At 46.9% G+C, this 20,325-nt stretch overlaps 1 protein-coding gene across 1 annotated transcript; it reads right to left on the bottom strand.

The window, feature by feature from the left end:
- Positions 1–5,349: 5,349 nt before the first annotated feature.
- Positions 5,350–14,094, bottom strand: ODF1 (outer dense fiber of sperm tails 1). The gene is made up of 2 exons (XM_025871496.2): positions 13,638–14,094; positions 5,350–5,914 (listed from the first exon to the last, which is right to left on the bottom strand). The coding sequence occupies exons 1-2, from the start codon at positions 13,952–13,954 to the stop codon at positions 5,482–5,484; spliced, it is 750 nt and encodes a 249-aa protein (XP_025727281.1). The 5' UTR covers positions 13,955–14,094; the 3' UTR covers positions 5,350–5,481.
- Between the last annotated feature and the right edge of the window lie 6,231 nt (positions 14,095–20,325).

Raw genomic sequence — 20,325 nt, 5'->3', positions numbered from 1 at the left:
GCCTTGCTTCCCTTGGGCTGCTGGGCACAGAGCGTGTCCTTGTGTGGGTTCACCCGAAGAAGGAACGAAGGCTGCTCCCACAGATGGACACTATGAGCCCACTCTTCCAGAACCGACCCCTTCCTAGGAGGTAGATCCACCTCAGAAACCCCTGACCAGGCCCTGAAGGCTAAAAATATTTGACCCTGATAATACTGGAAGGTGATGAAGCTGCTGACTCAGGAAGACCAACTTCCTCTTCCAAGACAGTTGCCTAATCTATCAAGTTGTTTTGACACATGCTGGTCTCGGGCATTCCCGCCACCTTTGAGTTTCTTCAAGGGCTGCCAGTTTGGTTCAAATACCTTTTTTTTGCTGTTGTGCCCTTTCACTCTGTTGCTGTTACCTGAACGATCTGTCCCAGCCCCTTAACACCCCAATCAGGAGACCCTGACCACACACAGGCAAGACGCATGGCCCACACCCTTCCATCCCCAAACCGGGACATGGTCATTTGGAATCTGGGCTGTCCTGGAAAATCTGGGATACACACTCATTATATTTATAGAAGCAACACTAAACCTTGATCCATTTTCAATTCAAATGGTTTTAATAACCACAAACATATGGGGGGGAAAACTAGCAAACAAAATTTGTGTTTGACTGTAGTTGTTTTCACAGGCATGGTGACCATATTCTTAGAATTTTCTAATGCAGTATTAATTTCAAGTGTTCCGTGAGTGGAAATATTTTTAATGCTAAATATTATGGTTGTTTAATATTGTTGCATTGCTTTCAATAAAAGCACTTGTTTACATGTATAATGATGACATTTTCTACACCATTGTAAGATTTTTTCATCTAAAATCACTGACCAGATGACCAACCCTAGAGTCATCCCAGCCCAGGTACCAGATAGTGAGTGAAGCAGCCTCCAGAAGATTCTAGCCATGCCCTGTCTGAATTTCTTACTTATGAATTCATGAGTATAAAAAATAGACAAACCAGGGCACGACTCTTTCCAGACCATTTTCCTTGGTGTGTGCAAATGCAGTTATCACTGAAGTTGGAGTTGAAGAGAGGGGTATCTTCCCCCAGAACCTTCCAGACTGGTGGACTAACACTCCAGTGTTTAGTGGTCCCCATTCTACCTAAAGCAGAAGTTATTCCAACCATGCGGGTTTATGTTCATGCTTCTGGGGGAGCTCTCTACTGAGCAAAGAGAAAGATGGCCTACTGGAAGATGTTCTAACTGGTGGACCAGTTGCCTCCAGAACATGATGCTTGATTTCGAACACCCTTTTGGCATCCTGGTTCTAGGACTCTTCCTGTGACAGACACGTTTTCTGAAGCACACCCAAGGCCTTGGAATCACGGGCTTCATCACCCGTCAAAAGCCAGGTTTATGAGCCTTCAAGGCGTAGTGCTACATCCGCCAAGGTTTTTGACCTCCATGTGACTAATACTGGTACCAGAACTAGGGAGTGGTTAGGGAGAAGAGTACTTACGTCTCATTGTCAAATTTTTAGACATCCAGAGGCCTAAGCAGTGATGTATTTCATTTTTGTTTTATAATTTGAGAGAGAGGAACCAATACTAAAAGTCCAGCTGCAGACTGGAAAGAAGTGCTTCTGGGTCAGCATGGAAAGCAGTTGCTCCCTGAGGGTAACTTCTGAGTTGATCTTCCTCCCATGATCACAAATCATGTGACTCATCTAAGAGTCTGTTGAGAACTTGCTATGATACATGCCAACAACCTTACACACTTTGCTTGAATTCACCTAGGTCACCCAGCAAGACCATCCCTCCCGCCCTCTGGTTACAAACCCACAGTTTCTTCTGGTTTCAGATCAATTTTACCTTAATTTTCAGCGTAATGTCTTCAGCCAAAAGGCTAAATTGGAGTGTCCCAACTTTCTCCAGTCTGTGACACTCATAGGTTTGTATGGGAGAGAGGGAGACAGAGAAAGAGAAACAGCCAGAGAGACAAAGACAGAGAAAGAGGACTTTTTGGGTAGGGAAGAGAAGTTGAGATCATTTAAAACTAATTGCACCAGTTCTGGGGACATGAACAATTTGTAAATAAGATTATTTTACAGCTAAAGAACAGTCAACTGAGGATCTTCGATGTCATTTTAGAGAACACTACATGAGTTCTATTTTTTTTTTTAAGATTTTATTTTATTTATGTGAGAGAGAGAGCACAAGAGGGGGTAGGGTCAGAGGGAGAAGCAGACTCCCCGCTGAGCAGCAAGCCCGATGCGGGACTCAATCCCAGAACTCCGGGATCATGAACACTACATGAGTTTTAAAAGAAAGCACTCAAACAGTACATGGTAGGCAGGGGGGATGGATTCCCCTCGATCCTGTACCTGAGAAACTTTTTAAGTATAATGCTATTAAGCAGCTCTTTGGCTCCAGACTGTACCCTGTGTTCACTAAGAAGTGTAACTACTATGTCCAACTTTAGTTCTCTAATATTTACCCAGCACGTATATTAGAAGGTGGTATATTAATATGTCCTTTCATTGTAACATGCCGGACAGTGAAGCAGCTCAGAGGCTCCCTCATCTTTCAGTTACCCCCTGGGCCAATTTCTCACCTCTGCCCACTCAAGAGTCTCCCCGCCATTCCCATCGCCCATCCTGGTGGATGAAGGAGGGTGTTTCAGTTGGACTCGGAGCTGCAGAGCTGTCTGAGCCCCGGGGGTCCTTTTGGCCAGTGAAAGACAATTTTGAGAACAGCAAAAGTGTCTTCTCCCTCACATCCACTTTCTCCTCCTTCTCGGGAACCTGGTTAGTTCATGGAATGAACCCTGCTTTCTGCCTTCCCTCCGGGCTGCAGACAAGACCCACACCCAAGCTCTGCCTCCCCTGCCCTGGTCACCTCCCAGCCCTCCTCTGTGAACGGAAGGCACTTTGCGCCTACGCCATACAATTTAGTTCTTGATTCCACACTGTCAAGTGTGTTGGCAATTATATCACGGATGTTAGTCTTGCCTTGGCTAGGAGAAGCTCCTGGAGAGGCACTGCTCCTTGATAATAGCTCCTGGCATCATGTTTTGCTCATAGCAGGTACTCAGCTGATACACATTTGCCTTTATATCAAGTCTTTCCCTGTGAGGGTGATGAGCAGACTCGGACAACCAACCCACCACAGGCCAGCCTCTGAGCTGAGGGGTGGCCTCTGGCTTCCCTGAAGCATCTTGCAAGGCAGTGACATCAACAATGTCCCAAGCTCTGGAAGGCCCCTCTGGCCTCTCCTAGCCCTCGTAAATTCAGTTTCTTTGGCATTCCCTTCTTTCCCAATCCCTCCACTCTACCCCTCCTTCAATTTAATTTGAGGCATTTGTGAAAGGGATATTTTCTTCTCTCCATCCCTGCTGCAGAGCACAGTACCTGGCATTTAAAATCATAAAATCTGCGGGGCTCCCCACGTGTGAGGGCAGATGGGTCAGGAGATACCATGGACCCCGCCCCTGGGGAGGGGCCTGGCTGATGCCTCCTTAGCTGGAGCTTGGAATAGACTCACGGCCAGCAAAGTGAGTTCAATGGCTGAGGTGACGTACTCTGCCCAGGGGACCTCATAACCCAATTCAGACTACTCTCTACCCCGCCCCCGTCCTCGTAAAAAAAAAAAAAAATCAAGACTCACTGGGTGAATGAATGAGTTGCTGGGTTAACAGGAGGGTGAGTAGGTGAGTGGGGGAATGAAGGAGTGAAGAGCTGCCAGCGGCGCCCTAGAGTGGTGCCTTCCAGAGGACAGAGATTCCTGTTTGCCTAAGACCCACGTGGGATTCCGTTTGACTCCACAGGGTGAAATTTTTTCAAAATCATTTTCAAAAATTTGTAACTTAGAAACTAGAATATTTATAAATCAAGTTATGGCAAGACACTTCTAAGTGTAACTCTACAATTTAGTACCCACAGACATACTTATTTATACCTGGTTCCTAGGTAATAAATTTCTGAGATGTTCAGTGTTTTTTATTCACCACCTGTTTAGAGGGCCATTACTTCCCTCAATTGAAAGCAAAATATGTCTGCCATTACCATCAATATTCTTTAACCTTGAACTTGAAGGAAGCTTTTAAAGAAAAAAAGCTGGGAGAGCTTTAAGATCCCATGCAGAGTTTCTCAACTTTAGCTGCATGTTTCAATTACCTGGGGAGGCATTTAAAAGTCTCGATGCCCAGGCTGCACCTCAAATCTATACTACATTAGAAACTGGAAATGGGACCCAAGCATCAGTATTTTTTTTCTTTTCTAAAAAAGTCCTGTTTTTCCTTTTTCTTTTTAAGTATTTTTCACTCTTTTCTTTTTTTCCTTTGGTTTGCCATCCATATTTTTAAAGCTCCCCCAAGTGATTCCCATGTGTGGTCGAGGCTGAGAATCACTGCTTTAATCCACATGTAGCTGAGACCGTTGAAAGAACACTGTGCAAACGTGAGGGTTTTACATTTCCTCCAGGAGTCAGCTCGAAAACTGGCCCGTGTCTCATTCTTTTTTTTTTTTTTTAAGATTTTATTTATTTATTAGAGATCGAGTGAGAGAGAAACAGCATGAGAGGGGAGAGAGTCAGAGGGAGAAGCAGGCTCCCCACTGAGCTGGGAGCCCGATGTGGGACTCGATCCCAGGACTCCGGGATCATGACCTGAGCCGAAGGCAGTCGCTTAACCAACTGAGCCACCCAGGCGCCCCCCGTGTCTCATTCTGATCCCTCCCAACAGGTCCTCCTTCCTTTACACTTACTTCTGTCTTGGCGATCATGGATGGCTCATGGGTATGTCCACGAGGATCCACCTTCAGGTGAAATAGGTTATCATTTCGTGATACTCTAGCATGTTGTGAAAGCTGTAGTTTTTCACTCATGAACTTTGAACTGAACTACTGTGCCTACAAGAAGTTTCAGGGCTTGAGAAAAGCAGACAGTTGAAATAAATCACAAGGAGGTTGCAAACCAGCCTGAACCAGAGCTTGCCATTCCCCCCCAAATCATAGAAATGTTGAGAAAGGAAAAGCTGTCTATGAACACCCCACCCTAAATCCGTGAACGTGCTTCCCCCCACTCCCGTCCTTTTGCACTCGGACCTGTTGACCGAGTAAAACCCCCAGCCCATTTCCTGGGCAGAGCTTGCACCCCGGTGCTCCCCCACTGCTGTAGCTTTGCAAAGTGCTTGCTTTCAACCTCACTAGTCTTCCTGTCTGCTTTACCAGCTTGGTTTCTGAGCTAGGCCATCGCACTGGATCGCTTGGAAAAACAGTGTCTGGGGATGCCCACCCAGAGAGAATCTTTTCCCGGAAGCTGGCGCTCGCTGGTACAGGAAGCACACAGAGGGTTGAGCCAAAAGACTTTCACGCACACCACCGGTGGGTTGCAGTTATGTATTCAGTTTCCTAGGGACTTGAGTACCACGGGCCATTGGGAAGAGGAGGGGAAACACACTGGAAAAGCTGCCTGGCTGGAGTACGGGATTTCCACTAAGTCATGGGCTCCTACGCTTTACAAAATCATCTTTCTACAGGAAAATCGGCTCCCGCAGGGATAGCACGGGCTGCAGGGATCACAGGGGTTGCAGGGGCTGCAGGGGCTGCAGGGGCCGCAGGGGCTGTAGGGGTTGCAAGGGTTGCAGGGAGACGTGCAGGGGTAGCATGGAGACTCGATCTTGACGCAGCTGCCCAGCCCGTAGGAGTACGTCACGTCCTTCTCATCCACGCACGGCGGCAGGCTGAACTCTTTGCAGATGTTCATGTAGCTGTACTTTTTGGACCCGAGGCAGTCGTACCTGTTCTCCCGCTCGGCCGTCACACACACCTTGCCGTCCTTCACCCGAACTTTGACTTGATCAGGCTCAAAGCCGCACACGTTTACTGATCCTAAAATGTTACTGCTACAGCAAGAGGAGGCCAGAATTCTATTTGTGGTTCTCCTCAGTCTGAAATTGAGAAAAAGGAGAGCGTCTCAGACACAGATCTCAGACACAGCTTGAGAAACAATATTTTGATCTCTATTTTTTTGTGACTATTATTTTTTAAGTAAGCCGTGGCCCGACTTGGGCCTTGAAACTCACGACCCCAAGATCAAGGGTCACATGCTCTAGCCAGCCAGGCGCCTGATCTCTATTTTTTTTAAAAGAGCAAACGTAAACACTAGTCATTGTGGAAAGTCAAACGCTACAGAATTGTATAAAGTAAAAAATGAGAGTTCTCCCATGTAAATCGCACTCTCCCACATATAAACCTCTGCCAACAGCAGTCGGCGGCTTGGCCTTCCAGATCTTTCTCCTGCATTTGAGTCCCAGCTCCTTCTCTTATTAATTGTGGAAACTTGCGTCAGTTTCCTCATCTGTAAAATGGAAATAATAACAGTACCTCCATCATAGGGCTTTTGGAAGATTAGATGGGATTAGGAGTTTTGCTTAATGCTGTCCTCGACACATTATAAATCTTGCTTAGTTATTACTGTGATCATTATTACTACTATTAAATGTGGACTCAAGCCTTTTTTAAAGGGGATCCAATTGATATGCGATTTAAAATCTGCATGTTAAAGATGTCTGTCAGCCTCAGAACCCAGCCCTGCTACCCACAAGACTGGTGCCACCACTGGGCCATCCCACAGACCCGGCCTGAAAGCTTCATCAACCAATGCAAGGCCAAAGTGCCCCAGCTCAGCTCTGCCCCCCAGGGGCCTGCCTCTTTCTGCTGCTGTGAGGCTGCTCCAGACTCGGGATGGCGGGCACCAGCAGGGACAGTCCCCTGGGAGCGGCCGTGAGCTGGATCCGGGTCCTCCCAGCTTGCAAGGGCTGATGGTGCCCATCACTAGCCACCTCCCATCCACTGACTTGCTGTTGATAGCTCGAAATCTATCATGGTGGGGTATTTACACTATGGAAATTGGCAAACACTACAAATCCGGGCTTTTTCCCTCCTCCTCTCTCCCCACCCCTGCATTGCTAGTCGGTAACTACCGCTGTCTGCAGCCCCTGGAGCGGCGAACACAGGTCCCCATGGTTCCTACAGCGCTGCCCTTGCTACTGCTCACAGTCCTGTGGGCACCTTCATAGTAAAAAAATAACAGCAGCGGCTCACACTGATTGAACACCTGCAATGTATCGGGAAGTAGGAAAGCCATGTACCTAAGAGCACAGGTTCCTGAGCCAGAGTTTTTAGGTTCAAATGGTGGCTCTGCCATATGGATAAGTTACTTTGCTTCTCTGTGCCTCGGTTTCCTCATCTGTAAAATTGGAACAATAAGAGTGGCCTACTTCTAGGATTGTGAGGTTTAAATTAATGAATGAAAAGTATTTATAGTAGTTCTTGGCACACAGGTTGGGCAGCCTGGCATTAGCCCTACATGCTTTGGCCTTCCTTAGGGTCCTTTTTTCTTTTTTTCTATTTGTTGATCCTTCCAAAGACAACCTAATATTCTGAAATGATCTTTTTATCCCTTAACAAGAAAAAAAAAATCTGTGTTCTAAGAGACAGTTCTGGCAAATCTTCTTGCATCTCTTGGCCTCCAAAGGAAGGTCTTGGGAGTGTGCAATTTCTAGAACCTCTTCCAGTTTGACAAATCTAAACTTTGCACCTGGATGATCGGTTTGAGATACCTTTTTAATTCTTTCCTTTTATGCTGAATTTTGTTTATACTCTTTTTTTTGTTATATAAGTTATACGAGTTCATTGCAGAAAACTTCGAAAATATACAGATAAGCAAAAAGATGGAATATTTTGTAAAAAAACAACAACCCATAATCCTATATAGCATATAACATTTTGGTGTTAGATTTTCTTCTCTCTGTGTATTTTTCACATACAGATGTAGATTCTTACGTGTGTTCTTATGAAATCATGCTATACATACTGCTTTGAATCTGTATTTTTCACTTGATGACCCCTAACATGATTGGTTTAACAAGTGTGAGCCCTTATACTGAAGGTTACAAATCAAGGCCCTTAAGAGGCTAGTTGCAAATGATTAAATGGAATAATCTCCTAGAAGACACCGAGGCCAACAGAAACAACTGTGCAAGGCACCCAGAGGACTGTGACAGTCAGCCAGCTTCCTTTCCACATCCAGCCCCAAGGAACGTGGGCTGCCCGGGGCACAGATATCTCTCATGCCCGGAGTGTGCCAGGATACCCACAGGCCATACCAAGGAGAAAGGAAGAGAACTGGACTTCCAAAAAAATATCTTTATATCTGTGGAACAAAACAAACAGGAGAAAACGCACTCTGTCTTCCCTGGATGGACCGAGAATAGCTCCCAAAAATGCCCCGTGTCGTCTCTGGATGGACCAGGGCCTGGAAGCCTGAGCAGCCAAAGCCGAGAGTGGAACAGAGAGCAGAATGGGTGCACCTGGATCTCTCAAGGACCTCCCACGGTGTGGACATGGGCTGAGAATGAAAGTCCTTCTGTTCAGCTCAGACCTTCCCATTGGCGATGAAAACCTCAAACCCTGCTGTAAAGGGGGCTGGGCCGCACAAAACAGGACCACGGAGCCCAAGCCGGATTGCTAGGACCCCTCACTACTGCCATCCTGATTCCGTCAAAGGCCTCCTGCCCTTCACAGGAGATGGATCTGGGAGCCAGTTCTACAAGCCAAAGCCAGCTTCCAGATCCTTCTCCTCCTGTCAGCAGTCTAAGTCTCCGTGTGCAATTGCGTGTGTTGTTGTTGTTGTGGCTCAGGTCCCCGTCTTCCTCTGGCCCTGTCTCTCGGGCCCCTTTGCCCCTGCAGCAGCTGCGCAGAGGTCTCACCAATGCGAGTCTTTGAGAAATTGCCTAAAAAGTCTTGGCCAAGTTAGGTGTCTTCTTCCTTTTGCTTCTCGGTCAGGGGTTATCGGTGGGGGATGTGTGGGTTTCAGAGAAATTGCAGAAGCCACATTTTACTCATCAGCTATAACTCTGAACTTGCAACTTGACTCCTGTCTGGCGATGTACCTATCACCCCGCAAGGGAATTTCCATGGCTCTGTGGTTTTCTGGGCAAAGGGAGATTGCCTCCTGTAGTTGTTATCATGAGCGGGGAGCTGGAGCACAGTTAACGTAGGGAAATCAGCCCCTTGGTTCGTTGCAGAAGACTTCCAGAGAAGCTGAGGGAAAAGCGAGTGGCCCACGGTGTCTGGGTGTGCCAGCCCTCCTCCCTTCTGCAGCTGAAGTTCTCCGGGGTGTGCGACCAAGCTCCTGAAAGTGACACAACCTGCTCCCCTACCCGCCCCCCCCCCGGCAACGATGAGCTATGTAGTCAGCCCCTTTCACAAAGATATGAATGAGGTCCAGCCTCGTGCTAAATAAAATAATGAAGATGTCAAAAAGGCCTATCTCTACCCAGGAGCCAAGGGAAGTGTGCCTTCCTGTAGCTGTCCTTGGAGTACTTTGCTTTTTCTCCTAAAGTACTCCCCTTCCAAAGACCCACTAAACTCCATTCCTCCTTTGCAACTCATCTTTCACTTTCTCTTCTTTTTTCTCCCTCTTCCCCTTCCCTGCCCTCCCTTCTGACTTCTGTTTGATACTGAGAGTAGCAAATGCAGGTGCGTCAGAGTCCCCGGCAGTGCTTGTTAAAGCACAGGTGGCTTCGCCCCACCCCCAGAGTTTCCCATTTGGTGGGCCCACGGAGGAGCCAGGAATTTGCATTTCTAACAAGTTCCAGGTGATGCTGGTCCGAGCCACTCTGTGAGAGCCACTGACCAGGTGGTTAAGCACATGGATTCCAGACTCAGGCCAACCTGGCTTCAAGTCCCGGCTCTCCCAACTCCTAGTGGTCAAGAACATTGCTCCTGAGTCTGTTTCGTCATCTCTAAGACAGCCAAGATGTTGCAAGGATCAAATGAAGATGGAATGTGGCACCTGCTGAATGAGAACTCAATAAAGGGTAAGTCTCTTTGTCAGGCTGGACCTGGCTCCACCATACTCAGATTTCCCCGAAGCCTAAGGCTTTAAGTCACCAAGCTCCAAGTCCTGTATCATTAACCAATAAGGTCAAACCAAATAATAGACATGCTTTTGGCTTAGATGGGCGGCCATTCCTACCCCTGCCCCGCTGGGGGGGACTGGGCTCCTAACCTGGGAGTAGGAAAGGATTAGGAGGAGAAAGGAACAGGGGGCCACACTCGCTTCCCCTCTTGCAGGGATGCTGGGGGAGAGAGTGCTATGCCCTGCCCTGTGGGTCAGAGCTTGGAAGAGTGGAGAGATTTCCCGAGGGCTTAGGCCTGGGGAGGTAAGCCTAGATCCCCCTGAGGCTGATAGTCATCAGCCAGACCACGTAAGAGTGAGTCAGTGAAAACCTTGGTCTTAGAGCGTGAAAGAAAACAAGGAAGGAAAGGAGAGGGCAGATTTTTGAAGTTTGCCGAAGATGGTGCCCCTCCAGTGTGGGGATTTTCAAGGAAATTTCTCACTGTGATTCAGACCAACCATAGACAGTTGGGTGAGTGAAGGGAAGCGTAGTCTCAGTCTGAGTTTCCAGGTATTAATAAGTAAAGGGTGTGAGCTTGAGCCCAATGCACAGCCCTGAGCCCTACATACAGCACAGCCGTAAATCAAGCATTTGTCTGCAAGGACTAGCGCCGCCGGGGGTCAGAGTCAAAAAGGGGCATTCATTTATTAGAGAATCAACTCCTCAACACTGGGCAGAGGAGGGCCTGGCTTTGGTTTATGGCCCTTCTGTACCGAGGATCGGGAGGGCCATGAAGCGTGGTGGTGAATCAGGTGCAAACTCAAGACAGGCTGGTGGCGTGGCTTCTTACAGAGGAAGCCAGACTCTGTTCCCGCAGTCCCTCCAAATCCAGAAGAAGAAGGTAGAGTCAGGGGAACCACTGGTGCTTGCGGTGAAAAGGGCAGTTTGGGGAGGAAAAAAGAATATTAAAGAATCTAAAAAACAGAAGTACTTACTTGAGTCTCAACTAAGGAAGTTACTGCCAAGATGTCTTTTGAAGCAGCAGCTAGGTACACAATGGAAATGGATTGGACCTACACCTAATCTAAAAACACACACGTACATCAGTCAGATAACATACACTCAGGAATGCTCAAGCAACTTAGGGGAGAAATGTCAGCCAAGCCTTCTTACCAGTTATTAAAAGAGCAGATTGACTCTCACACAGGAAAACAATTCCAATGGGGCCGTGGCAGCTATAGACCAGGGAATTTTCCCGCTGGACAAAGAACCTCAGGATAATACAGCCTGGCTTCTGAAAGGACATGTCCTACCTAACCAAACTGGTAGCATTCTTTAAAGGGGTAGAAGGTCATGTGAATATGATTTCTAAACTCACAAAGCCTTGGGCAAGGTTTCACACCAAAGGTTGTTTAAAAAAAATTGAATCAACATGCTATTTCTGGATCTCTTTAGTCATGGATTGGGAGCTAGGTGAGAGATAAGGAAAAGGAGGCATTTCATTGGAAGAAAAATTACTAACAGTAGGAGTCTTCTGGGACTGGGGCTAGATCAGGGTTTAACATTTTCATCCGTGGTCAGGAAAACTGAATATTTAGGTTTGCAGGTGACACTAAGCCCTCCTGGATGGTGAAATGTCAAGCTGTCAGAAATCGAGCATAGGAGGATTTCACAAGATGGTAGGAATGGGAAGAAAGTGGCTGGGAGGGGACATAAGAGGGTAAGCCCGAGGTCATTTCCAGAATGGACTCAGAGGTATCAGTTCAGAGATGGGGGAATTCGTGTAAAGACATCACCAACTTCGTATACTGCCTCGGGCAGAGGAAAAAAAAAATCAGCAAAAACCCAGACATTGTCGAAAAAAATATCACAACCCATAGAAAGCATTATCTCTTGTATACACCACACTGCTGAGACTTCAGCTTGAGGTTGTGTCTACTGCATGCCAAGAAATGGGGACTCCTGGGGCTGGTGGAGGGTGCCCAGAGGGTGAAGAACAGAGAGGCATTCTTCTCGGAGAGTCTGGAGAGGAGAGACAGCCAGGAGACAAAGTCTGGAAGGACTCGGATCAAGGGTATTCAAGGATTCAGAGACACAGGGACAGTGGATACAGGCCTGCTCACAAGTAACCCTTCATGTAGACCAATTAAAAAAGGAATCTCTGACTCAGTGTGCAAAGCTTACCTAACCTGATACTCTGAGGAGCAAAAATAAAAACTGTTTCAAATTGAGTGTAGATGAGTTTATACGCAATAGGCCCCTCCCAAACCATTGAGAGGGGTTCATTCCTGACCTTTGGTGACTGATGACTTGGACAATAGTTGCCCTATTGCCTTTTCTAGTGTAATATCCCAGTCACTGGTATCAAGAGTCTGTCTCTGTCTCCAACTCCCTCTTTTTCCATCCATCCACCTACTTTTTTACCTACTTACATCCCTCCCTCCCTGTCTACCCATCTAATCTATTAATCTACCATGCGGATAGGAAGGATGTTGTTTAAGGATAGAAACTTGCAATGAGTAGTAAATAAGTCCCAGCGATCTAATGGACAGTATAGTGAATATAGACAACAATATTGTATTATAATCATCAGACTTGGTAAGGGGCTAGAATGTAATTATTCCAACCACTAAAAAGAAATGATCTTTATGGAACATGATAGAGGTGCTAATTATCACCACAATGGCAATCATCATAATATATAAATGTATCAAAAACACTATGCACCTTAAATTTACACAGTGGTATATGTCAAGTATATTTCGATCAAAAAAAAAATCTATCAACCATTTGTGCCCATCTTGTTAAAAGCAGTAGCATATTAAGTAGTTTTTCTTGCCTCTTTCATTCAATACATCGACGCGTAAAAGGCTTCATCATTCTGCTTTACATCTACCTAGTGTCCCAGTGTATGGTTTATTTGTTATTATCATATACATTTATTTAGCCAGAGGACAATGCTTTCAACCATTGTTTTCATCAATTGTACCAGACTGGCTGGCAAACAGTGGAAAGTTAGAAACGGAAAGCTTTCTCCAGGCCAGCAAAGGAAATGTGATCAAACAAAATTGTAAAAAGTGGCTTTAAAATTACCCAGTTCGATTAGAGCCCTCTCAACTCTGTTCTGAACGCTGTGACTCTCGGTTCCATAGTTCCCGTTCACCACCTTTGCTGCTGCTGGAGGGGGAGCCCGACATAACAGGGTCTACTCCAGATGGATTTTAAGGCTGCCTGGAGTTGGGGAACGGGAGAAGGGTTTTCCTACCAAACCCAGGGCATGCCTCTGTTGTTCAGTTTGCTCCCCTGCTCTTAAAGGCTCTGGCAAACATTAAGGAGTTGATCAATTGTTATTGCTTCTCTGTAGTCATTCCTGTAAGCCCGAAAGTACTCAAATCACTTCACTCATAACCAGAAAAAAATGTTTAGTTTGCTTCTTCCAATAGCTTTTTAACGACACCCCCTATTTCTTCCCCTCATTAAAGCCCTGTTATTTATCAAGTTGGCACTCCGGCTCTAAACCACCCACCACCTTGCCAATCGACATCATTCCACGGGCTTTTGAGAATCTCACAATTCCCGTCATGGACCCATTTACCCTTCTTTTCTTGAAACCTGTGCTAAGTCACCCGAGTCATTATCTCCAGCCCCTTTCCATGTTTGTTCCAGTGTCTACTGTTCCGTCCCCCCGCCCCCTTCCACCACCCCACCCCCGGCGACTCCTAAGCCTTCGTACACTGACTCTAAAAATCGTAGGAAGTTCTTTTACTTGGCGAGCTCTCTCTTTTCATCCTCTATGGCTCTAATGGCTTTCCTCTCCAAACTTCTGAGCGATGGTCGCACACAGTAGAGCTTGACGTCACACAGGCAGCACGGGTAGAGGTCGCAGAGCCCACAGGAGCGTGCCCGCTTGGAGTAGCAGAGGCAGTAGGGGTAGGGGTGCAGGTCACAGCAGCAGTAGGGGTGCATGTACAGGTCGCACAGACACCGCGTGCACTCGTCAATGCATCGCAGCTGCCTCAGCTCTCGGTCCACCTTCTTTATGTCCCTTCTAACACTGTCCAGAAGACAACTCAGTGCAGCCATTACAGTTACACCTTATTGCTTTGTGAGTACCTTTGGGAAATGGCACTCAGTGGGAAAAAATTGTTCTAAGCTCTTCTCAGAAGTTTCTTTGAAAAATAAACGAGGCACACATGGTTCACTTACTTTAAAGCTTGGGTTCTGTGACCTCACCACCCTCCAAGTATGTCATAGTCTTCTGGTTACCGCGTGAACTGTACATAGTCATGGTCTCCAGAGACCCTCCTTAGATTTACAGAGCTGCTCTCAGATCCACACTAATGTTGAGATTTCATTCGCCCTGAGGTTGGGTGGGGCCTGCAAGCAATCCCAGCCCTTTGGGGTTCATGGCCATAAACGTCAATGTCCTCGGCTCGTGTATGTCCTTAGGACTGGCTAAGATCTCAGGGTGGCGGGTGGAAGGAGCTGCCCGGCTCCTTTCTCTCTGCCCTTCCGGCTCCAGCCTTGACTTGACACTTAGCCTTGCCCCTTATACTCTAGGAGTCATTCTGGCTCCTAGTCGATATGCAGAAAGCCTTCTTTCTTTACAGAGCTTTTGTGTGTTCTTACCGAGTCATTCTCAAGGCAGCCTGAATCCTTGACCTTCTTAGCCCCAAGTCTTTGAGTCCTGCCCATTTTTTTTTAAAGATTTTATTTATTTGAGAGACAGAGAAAGCACAAGCAGGGAGTGGGGAGCGGGGGAGAGGGAGAAGCAGACTCCCTGCTGAGAAGGGAGCCCAACATGGGACTCAATCCCAGGACCCTGGGGGCCATGACCTGAGCTAAAGGCAGACGCTTAATGGACTGAGCCACCCAGGCGCCCGTGTCCTGCCCATTCTTTGCTATCTGGCATCCTTGCTGCCCGGGAGCTTCAGCTCTCCAGTGCCCGGGGTCCTGCCCTTAAACTCTCATCTCCCAGTGCTCGGGCTCCTCTCGGTCACCACCTCCCAGCATTTCATCTCCGGTCTTTCGTCCAAGGCTCTAGAAACCTTGTCCCCACGTGCTTCTCAAGTATTGCTCCTTGATACTCTGACAGCCAACTGTCTGAAGTTGCTTGAAGCCAACTACCTGAAATCCTCACCTGGGCCAGTTTCCTGTGCTCCCAGTTAGATCAATATGCTGGACCTTGGGCTCAGACTCAACCTTGGCTCAGGTACTTCTACTGCTCTGGGCCACTCCCTTCAGCCTGCTCTCCAGTTCTCAGATCCCCTTTTTATGGAGTAAGGCTTGGGTACTTGAGGACAAGCAGTTGAACGTGGCACCAGAGGAGACAAGAGCCAGGTTTGAAGGGACTGGTGGGCCAACTAAGGGGTTTGAACTTTATTTTGAGCACAGTGAAGAATCACCAGTTTTCTTTTCTGTTGAAAGAAGTTGAGGGCGCCTGGGTGGCTCAGATGGTTAAGCGTCTGCCTTCAGCTCAGGTCATGATCCCGGGGTCCTGGGATTGAGACCCGCGTCGGGCTCTCTGCTCAGCAAAGAGCCTGCTTCTCCCTCTGCCTCTGCCTCTCTCTCTCTCTGACTCTCATGAATAAATAAATAAAACATCAAAAAAGAAAAGAAAAGAAAAGAAAGAAGTTGAAAGGTAAGTCTGATAGATATATATAGCCCCCAGCATTGTAAGGGGACAACAGTAGAGGTGACTTCTGCTGGAAAGAAAGGACAGCCAAAGTCTGGACTAGGGATCATGGCTGTAGGGACGGCGAGAAGGAACCCAGTGGGATCCCCTTCCCCTCATGTCCACTCAGACTCATCCAATCTATTCTCCACATTGCAGCCAGAGTGATTTTCATGTATAAATCTGCCACCCCCAATCCCACCCACCCTTCTCTGTCCTCTTAGAGAAAGGGCCCAAATCCTTATAAAGTACTGAACAATAGGGCCTCTGCCTCCCTCTCCCCCTCCTCCCCCATTATTATTCCTATAATTCATTATGCTTCAGCCACAGTGGCCTTTCTCAAAGTCTTATTTCACCTCATTCAGGACTGGCATGCACACTGTTCCATCTGTTTAGAAATTGAGCTCCCCACCCCATGCCCTTGATCTAGTCGTAGTCAACTCCTGAGGCATTCTTTAGATCCCCTCTTAAATGTCCCTTCCCCAGAGAAGTCTTCCTGGTCTCCTCCACAAAGCATTTTAAGTACATATTCCTTTCATAACATCATTTGTCTGTTTCCCCAACTAGGCTGTAAGCTCTACGAAGAAGGGACCTTGTCTATTTTTGCTCACCATTAAATACCTGGTGCAATGCCTGGAACATAATAGGGGCTTAAAACTTATTCACTGAGTGAACAAATGAGTGAATTAAACCAAACTTAGTGAACAGAATGAGGGTGAAGTAGGGAGGAATCCGGAATGACTCCTAGGTGTCTAGCTTGGCAGAATGGTTGCCATTAACTGAGGAAGAAGAGTGAGTTTGGAGGATATGCTAAATATGAGGTATTACTGACAATTGTAAGGTGGAAACATTGAATAGCCTGCAGATAAGTGGGTCTGGAACTCAAAAGAAAACTGGGCCAGAGATACAAATTCAGGAGCCACAAGTCCATACACAGTTGGACGCCTGGAGGGGACAAGACCCTTCAGGAGAAGGAATAGATTGAGAAAAGAAGAGGGCTCAGGTACAATCCCAAGGAACAATAACAAGAAGTGGAGGAAGTGAAGGAGCTCACGATCACTCATTGAAGGAGTAATCAGAGAGGTGAGAGCCTCCTACACTAAAGTCTCTTGTGACTAGACCAAGCCTAGTATTTCCCAGTGTTCCCCAGCCGTGACCTAGGGGGTCCCTTTCTGTGCAGGTGAGGTGTCTTAGTAAAGAAGATGTTTCCCTGGAGCTATTAGAATGGGAGGCTGGCCCCTTACTCACATGGGATACGGTAAAGCAAAAGTGAATCATCCTCCTCTATAGACAAATGCTTACGTCTCTCAGGAGTGATCCCACCCAATTCTGAAGAGTGAACTCGGTTAATAGGAATATGGCCCACTCTTTCCTGAGAGTTCACTGAAGGAATTATGCAGATTTCTTTAGCTCCAAGTGATAGACTTCTGAACTCTTATATCACAATGAATTCTATCCCTTAGCAAATGTCAGCAAAGGTTAAAACAAACAAGCTTTTGGTTTTAGATTCTTAAATACACAGGTTCAGGAATTTAAGTACACACATCTGTATATACATGGCACATTACAAAGATGGTTACAGCTTTATTTTAGCTAGGATTCTTCCATGATCCTATCCTCCTAGTGATTTTACTCTTCACCAAAAAGCGCATTCTTGACATCGTTTCAAGTGACTTAAAGATAATATCTCCTTTAAAGATCAGATGGAAGTGTGACCTATCTATGTCATAAGGAGATTGTAGAAATTCACCAGATTCTACAGAAACCCACAGGAATGATCTACAGTCACAGTCCCCTGATGCATACACACAAGGAGCTTCCATGGGCTCTAACATGGAGGTAGGGGCCCTTTTTTACAGAGGACTGTGTCTGTGGAGGCTCCCATCCCCCCTGGCTCATGTCCAGATAGAACCTCCTCTGGGATGGAAGGCAGGCCTTGGCAATTTCCCAGGCTGGGCAAAGTGGATGCTTGGTCTTCAATGTTGGTGGAACTATAAGCCAAAGAAGGTCCTTCTGCCTCTTCCACCAGCTGGACAGTTACAGGTCAAGTCCATTCAATGGGCCTATGTTACAAACATACTCCTCCACCAATCACTGGATCAATATGTGACATTGAATACAAAATCCTATACATGATGAGTTCTCAACTATGTTAACAAGAATCACAGAAGGTGAGAAACCCCTCAGAAATTAACTGTGGTTATCTCTGAGAAGTGGAATTATAGATGACTTTTTAAATTCTCTTTTCTAGACTTTTTAAATTCTCTTTTCTAGACTTTTTTTTGGTGATTTTTTAAGTGTCTTCAAAGAGGCTATTGCCAATTTTAGAATGAAACTTGTTGAGAGTGTACTATCCGTCACACTATTAGCTTTGCACTGAATTGCTAATCCCACCTCTGGCCTCTGCCTCTAAAACCCAAGTGGGCTTCAGAACCACTCCTCTGAGGTTTGCTGTCCAGGAAGTCTTCCTATAATGGACATCCAATGTTTGACCTGCCCACTATCCAGGGCACCTTCTTTGGATAAAATAACTATCTCCCCTCCTACCCTGCCCTCTGCCGTTAGGTACTACCAGTAAAGTTGCCCAGGCAAGGCGAGGAAGGTCCGCAACCAGAGCCGGCCAATCCGGCTCTCTTCTGGGAATCTGATCTTTCACAGGGAGACTATTGATGGCTGCAGCTGACAGTAGACCCTAAAGAGATAATATCTTAGTTACCTGCCCTATTCTGTTGTTTTCAAATTGGTTCTTTAGCTTTGCTTTGAGTCTGTGAACTCTCCATATTTTTCCAATAAATTCCTGTTTCTCTTAAGTTATTCTGTCAGTTTCAGTTACTTATAACTGAAGAACACAACTGATACAACAACCTCTCCCCCGGGACCTGTCCAAGGAGGACTGCTCCAAGCTGAACCTGTAGGTCAACTGTTGCTCCAGTGGATATGGTCCCATGCTAGCCCAGCTCCTTCCTCTTAACCCAGAACTAGCTGCATCAAGGTAGCCGCCATTACTGACTGCCCTAAGTAAGTGCACGATAGCATTTTAGACCAAAGACAAATCAAAACCTGATGCTGCTAAGAAATGTTGATTCATAAAAAATAATTCTCTCTCTCTCATCTGGGAGGGAGGAAGCTAAGGAGGGGAGAGAGTGAGCATGGAAGGCTCCCAGAATCTGCTGTTTGTATGACCCCCAGTTGGAGCTTGGGAAAGAGACGAGCAAATGGACCAAACATGGTGATTCAAACTAGGGCAATGTCTAGAAACACCTGGGAAGGCCCATCCATGGACACTGTCTCTGGGGCAAGAGACATGTCACTGAGCTCAGAACCTCAGAGCTTCAGCTTTGGAAAACTGGAGTCATCTAGACCTTCTTCCTACTGGGCCAGGAGTCTCTGCTCGAGCACCTCAGGCAGATAAGCGGAAGAACTTGGGGTCATATACAGAATGGGGTGTCCCCTTAATGGTTTAGGATGACCAGGACTCCTATGACCAACCATATTGACTAGTATAATTTTATCCCTCTTCCCTTCCCCCTGGTCCTACAAGGTCTTTAACAAGTATCTTCCTGCTAAATAAGGTGAGGAGGGCTGAGAAGGAAGAGGGTGCTGGTCAATAATTTTCCAGCTGTGCCCAACGGAGTGAAATTGGGGAGGAGAGTTTGCTCTTCGCTGGCAGGGTCTGAATAAGCATCTCAGCCGTTCCTGTTTTTTCTTTCAGCAAATAAGATCATTCAGGCGTTATTAGAAAAGAGGCATGGGAATTCAGGCCAAGTATATACATGAGTAAATTTCCTCCTTAAGATTTGAGGAGTGGACGTGGTACTTTGCCTGGGAATGAATGCTTTCCTGGATGTGGGACTTTAATATCAAAACTGGGGTGGGGGATGCAGGCAGGAGAAGAAGGTGGGAGTACAAAGTCCCTCGTGTGGTCCATCCACAATGCGCCCAGTTTAAATGATGGGGCTGGCCTCCGTGGGGTGCAGACCTGTGCTTCTGCTTTAAAGGCTAGTAAGGAGCCCCATTCTGAGCACTGGGTTCTCTGTGACAGCCAGGGGCTCTCACCCCTCTTTCCCCTGCCCTCTCACATACCCACATGCCCCTTCTCCTCCCCCTCCCAAGAAAAATCGTTCGCTCCAATCTGGGCTGTTCCTGATGAGGACAGAGACCAAAACACTTCCTTGAACTTCACCCTGGAATCATTCACACATAAGAATGCATTTCCTTGTCCGCCTGCCAGAAACAGAAGGGCTTGCCTCTACTGCAGACGGTGTCCCGATTAGCTCGAGGGGGTCGAGAAGGTTTATTCTCCAGCCACCACCCCATGACCGCCTAACTCCTAACACATGCTTATTTGAACAGTAATGATAGTTTACATTTAATGAGTGTTTGAGCCTGTGTCAGGCTAATCTTCACAATGACCCTGCGAAGGAGAGACTATTTATCCCCATTTAACAGATGAGACTGAGGCACCGAGTTCACACAACAAGTGACAGAGCTGGGGTTCCACCCAGGTAGTCAGCCTCCAGTGTCTTCATCTTCAAAGATCAGTCCCTTAAGACAATGTCTCTTGGGGCGCCTGGGTGGCTCAGTGGGTTAAGCATCTGCCTTTGGCTCGGGTCATAATCTCAGGGTCCGGTGGCAGGCAGGGAGTCTGCTTCTCCCTCTACCCCTCCCTCCTGCTCGTGATAGCTCTCTCTCTCTCTCTCTCTCTCTCATTCTCTCATATAAATAAAATCTTAAAAAAAAAAAAAAAGACGATGTCTCTTCCCTTTCACCTTAAAGGTGA

Source organism: Callorhinus ursinus, unplaced genomic scaffold (assembly GCF_003265705.2).
Source record: "Callorhinus ursinus isolate GAN/ISIS: 27379988/994484 unplaced genomic scaffold, GSC_fseal_2.0 scaffold5, whole genome shotgun sequence".
NCBI lineage: Eukaryota > Metazoa > Chordata > Mammalia > Carnivora > Otariidae > Callorhinus > Callorhinus ursinus.
This window is presented reverse-complemented; position numbering and strand designations above follow the sequence as displayed.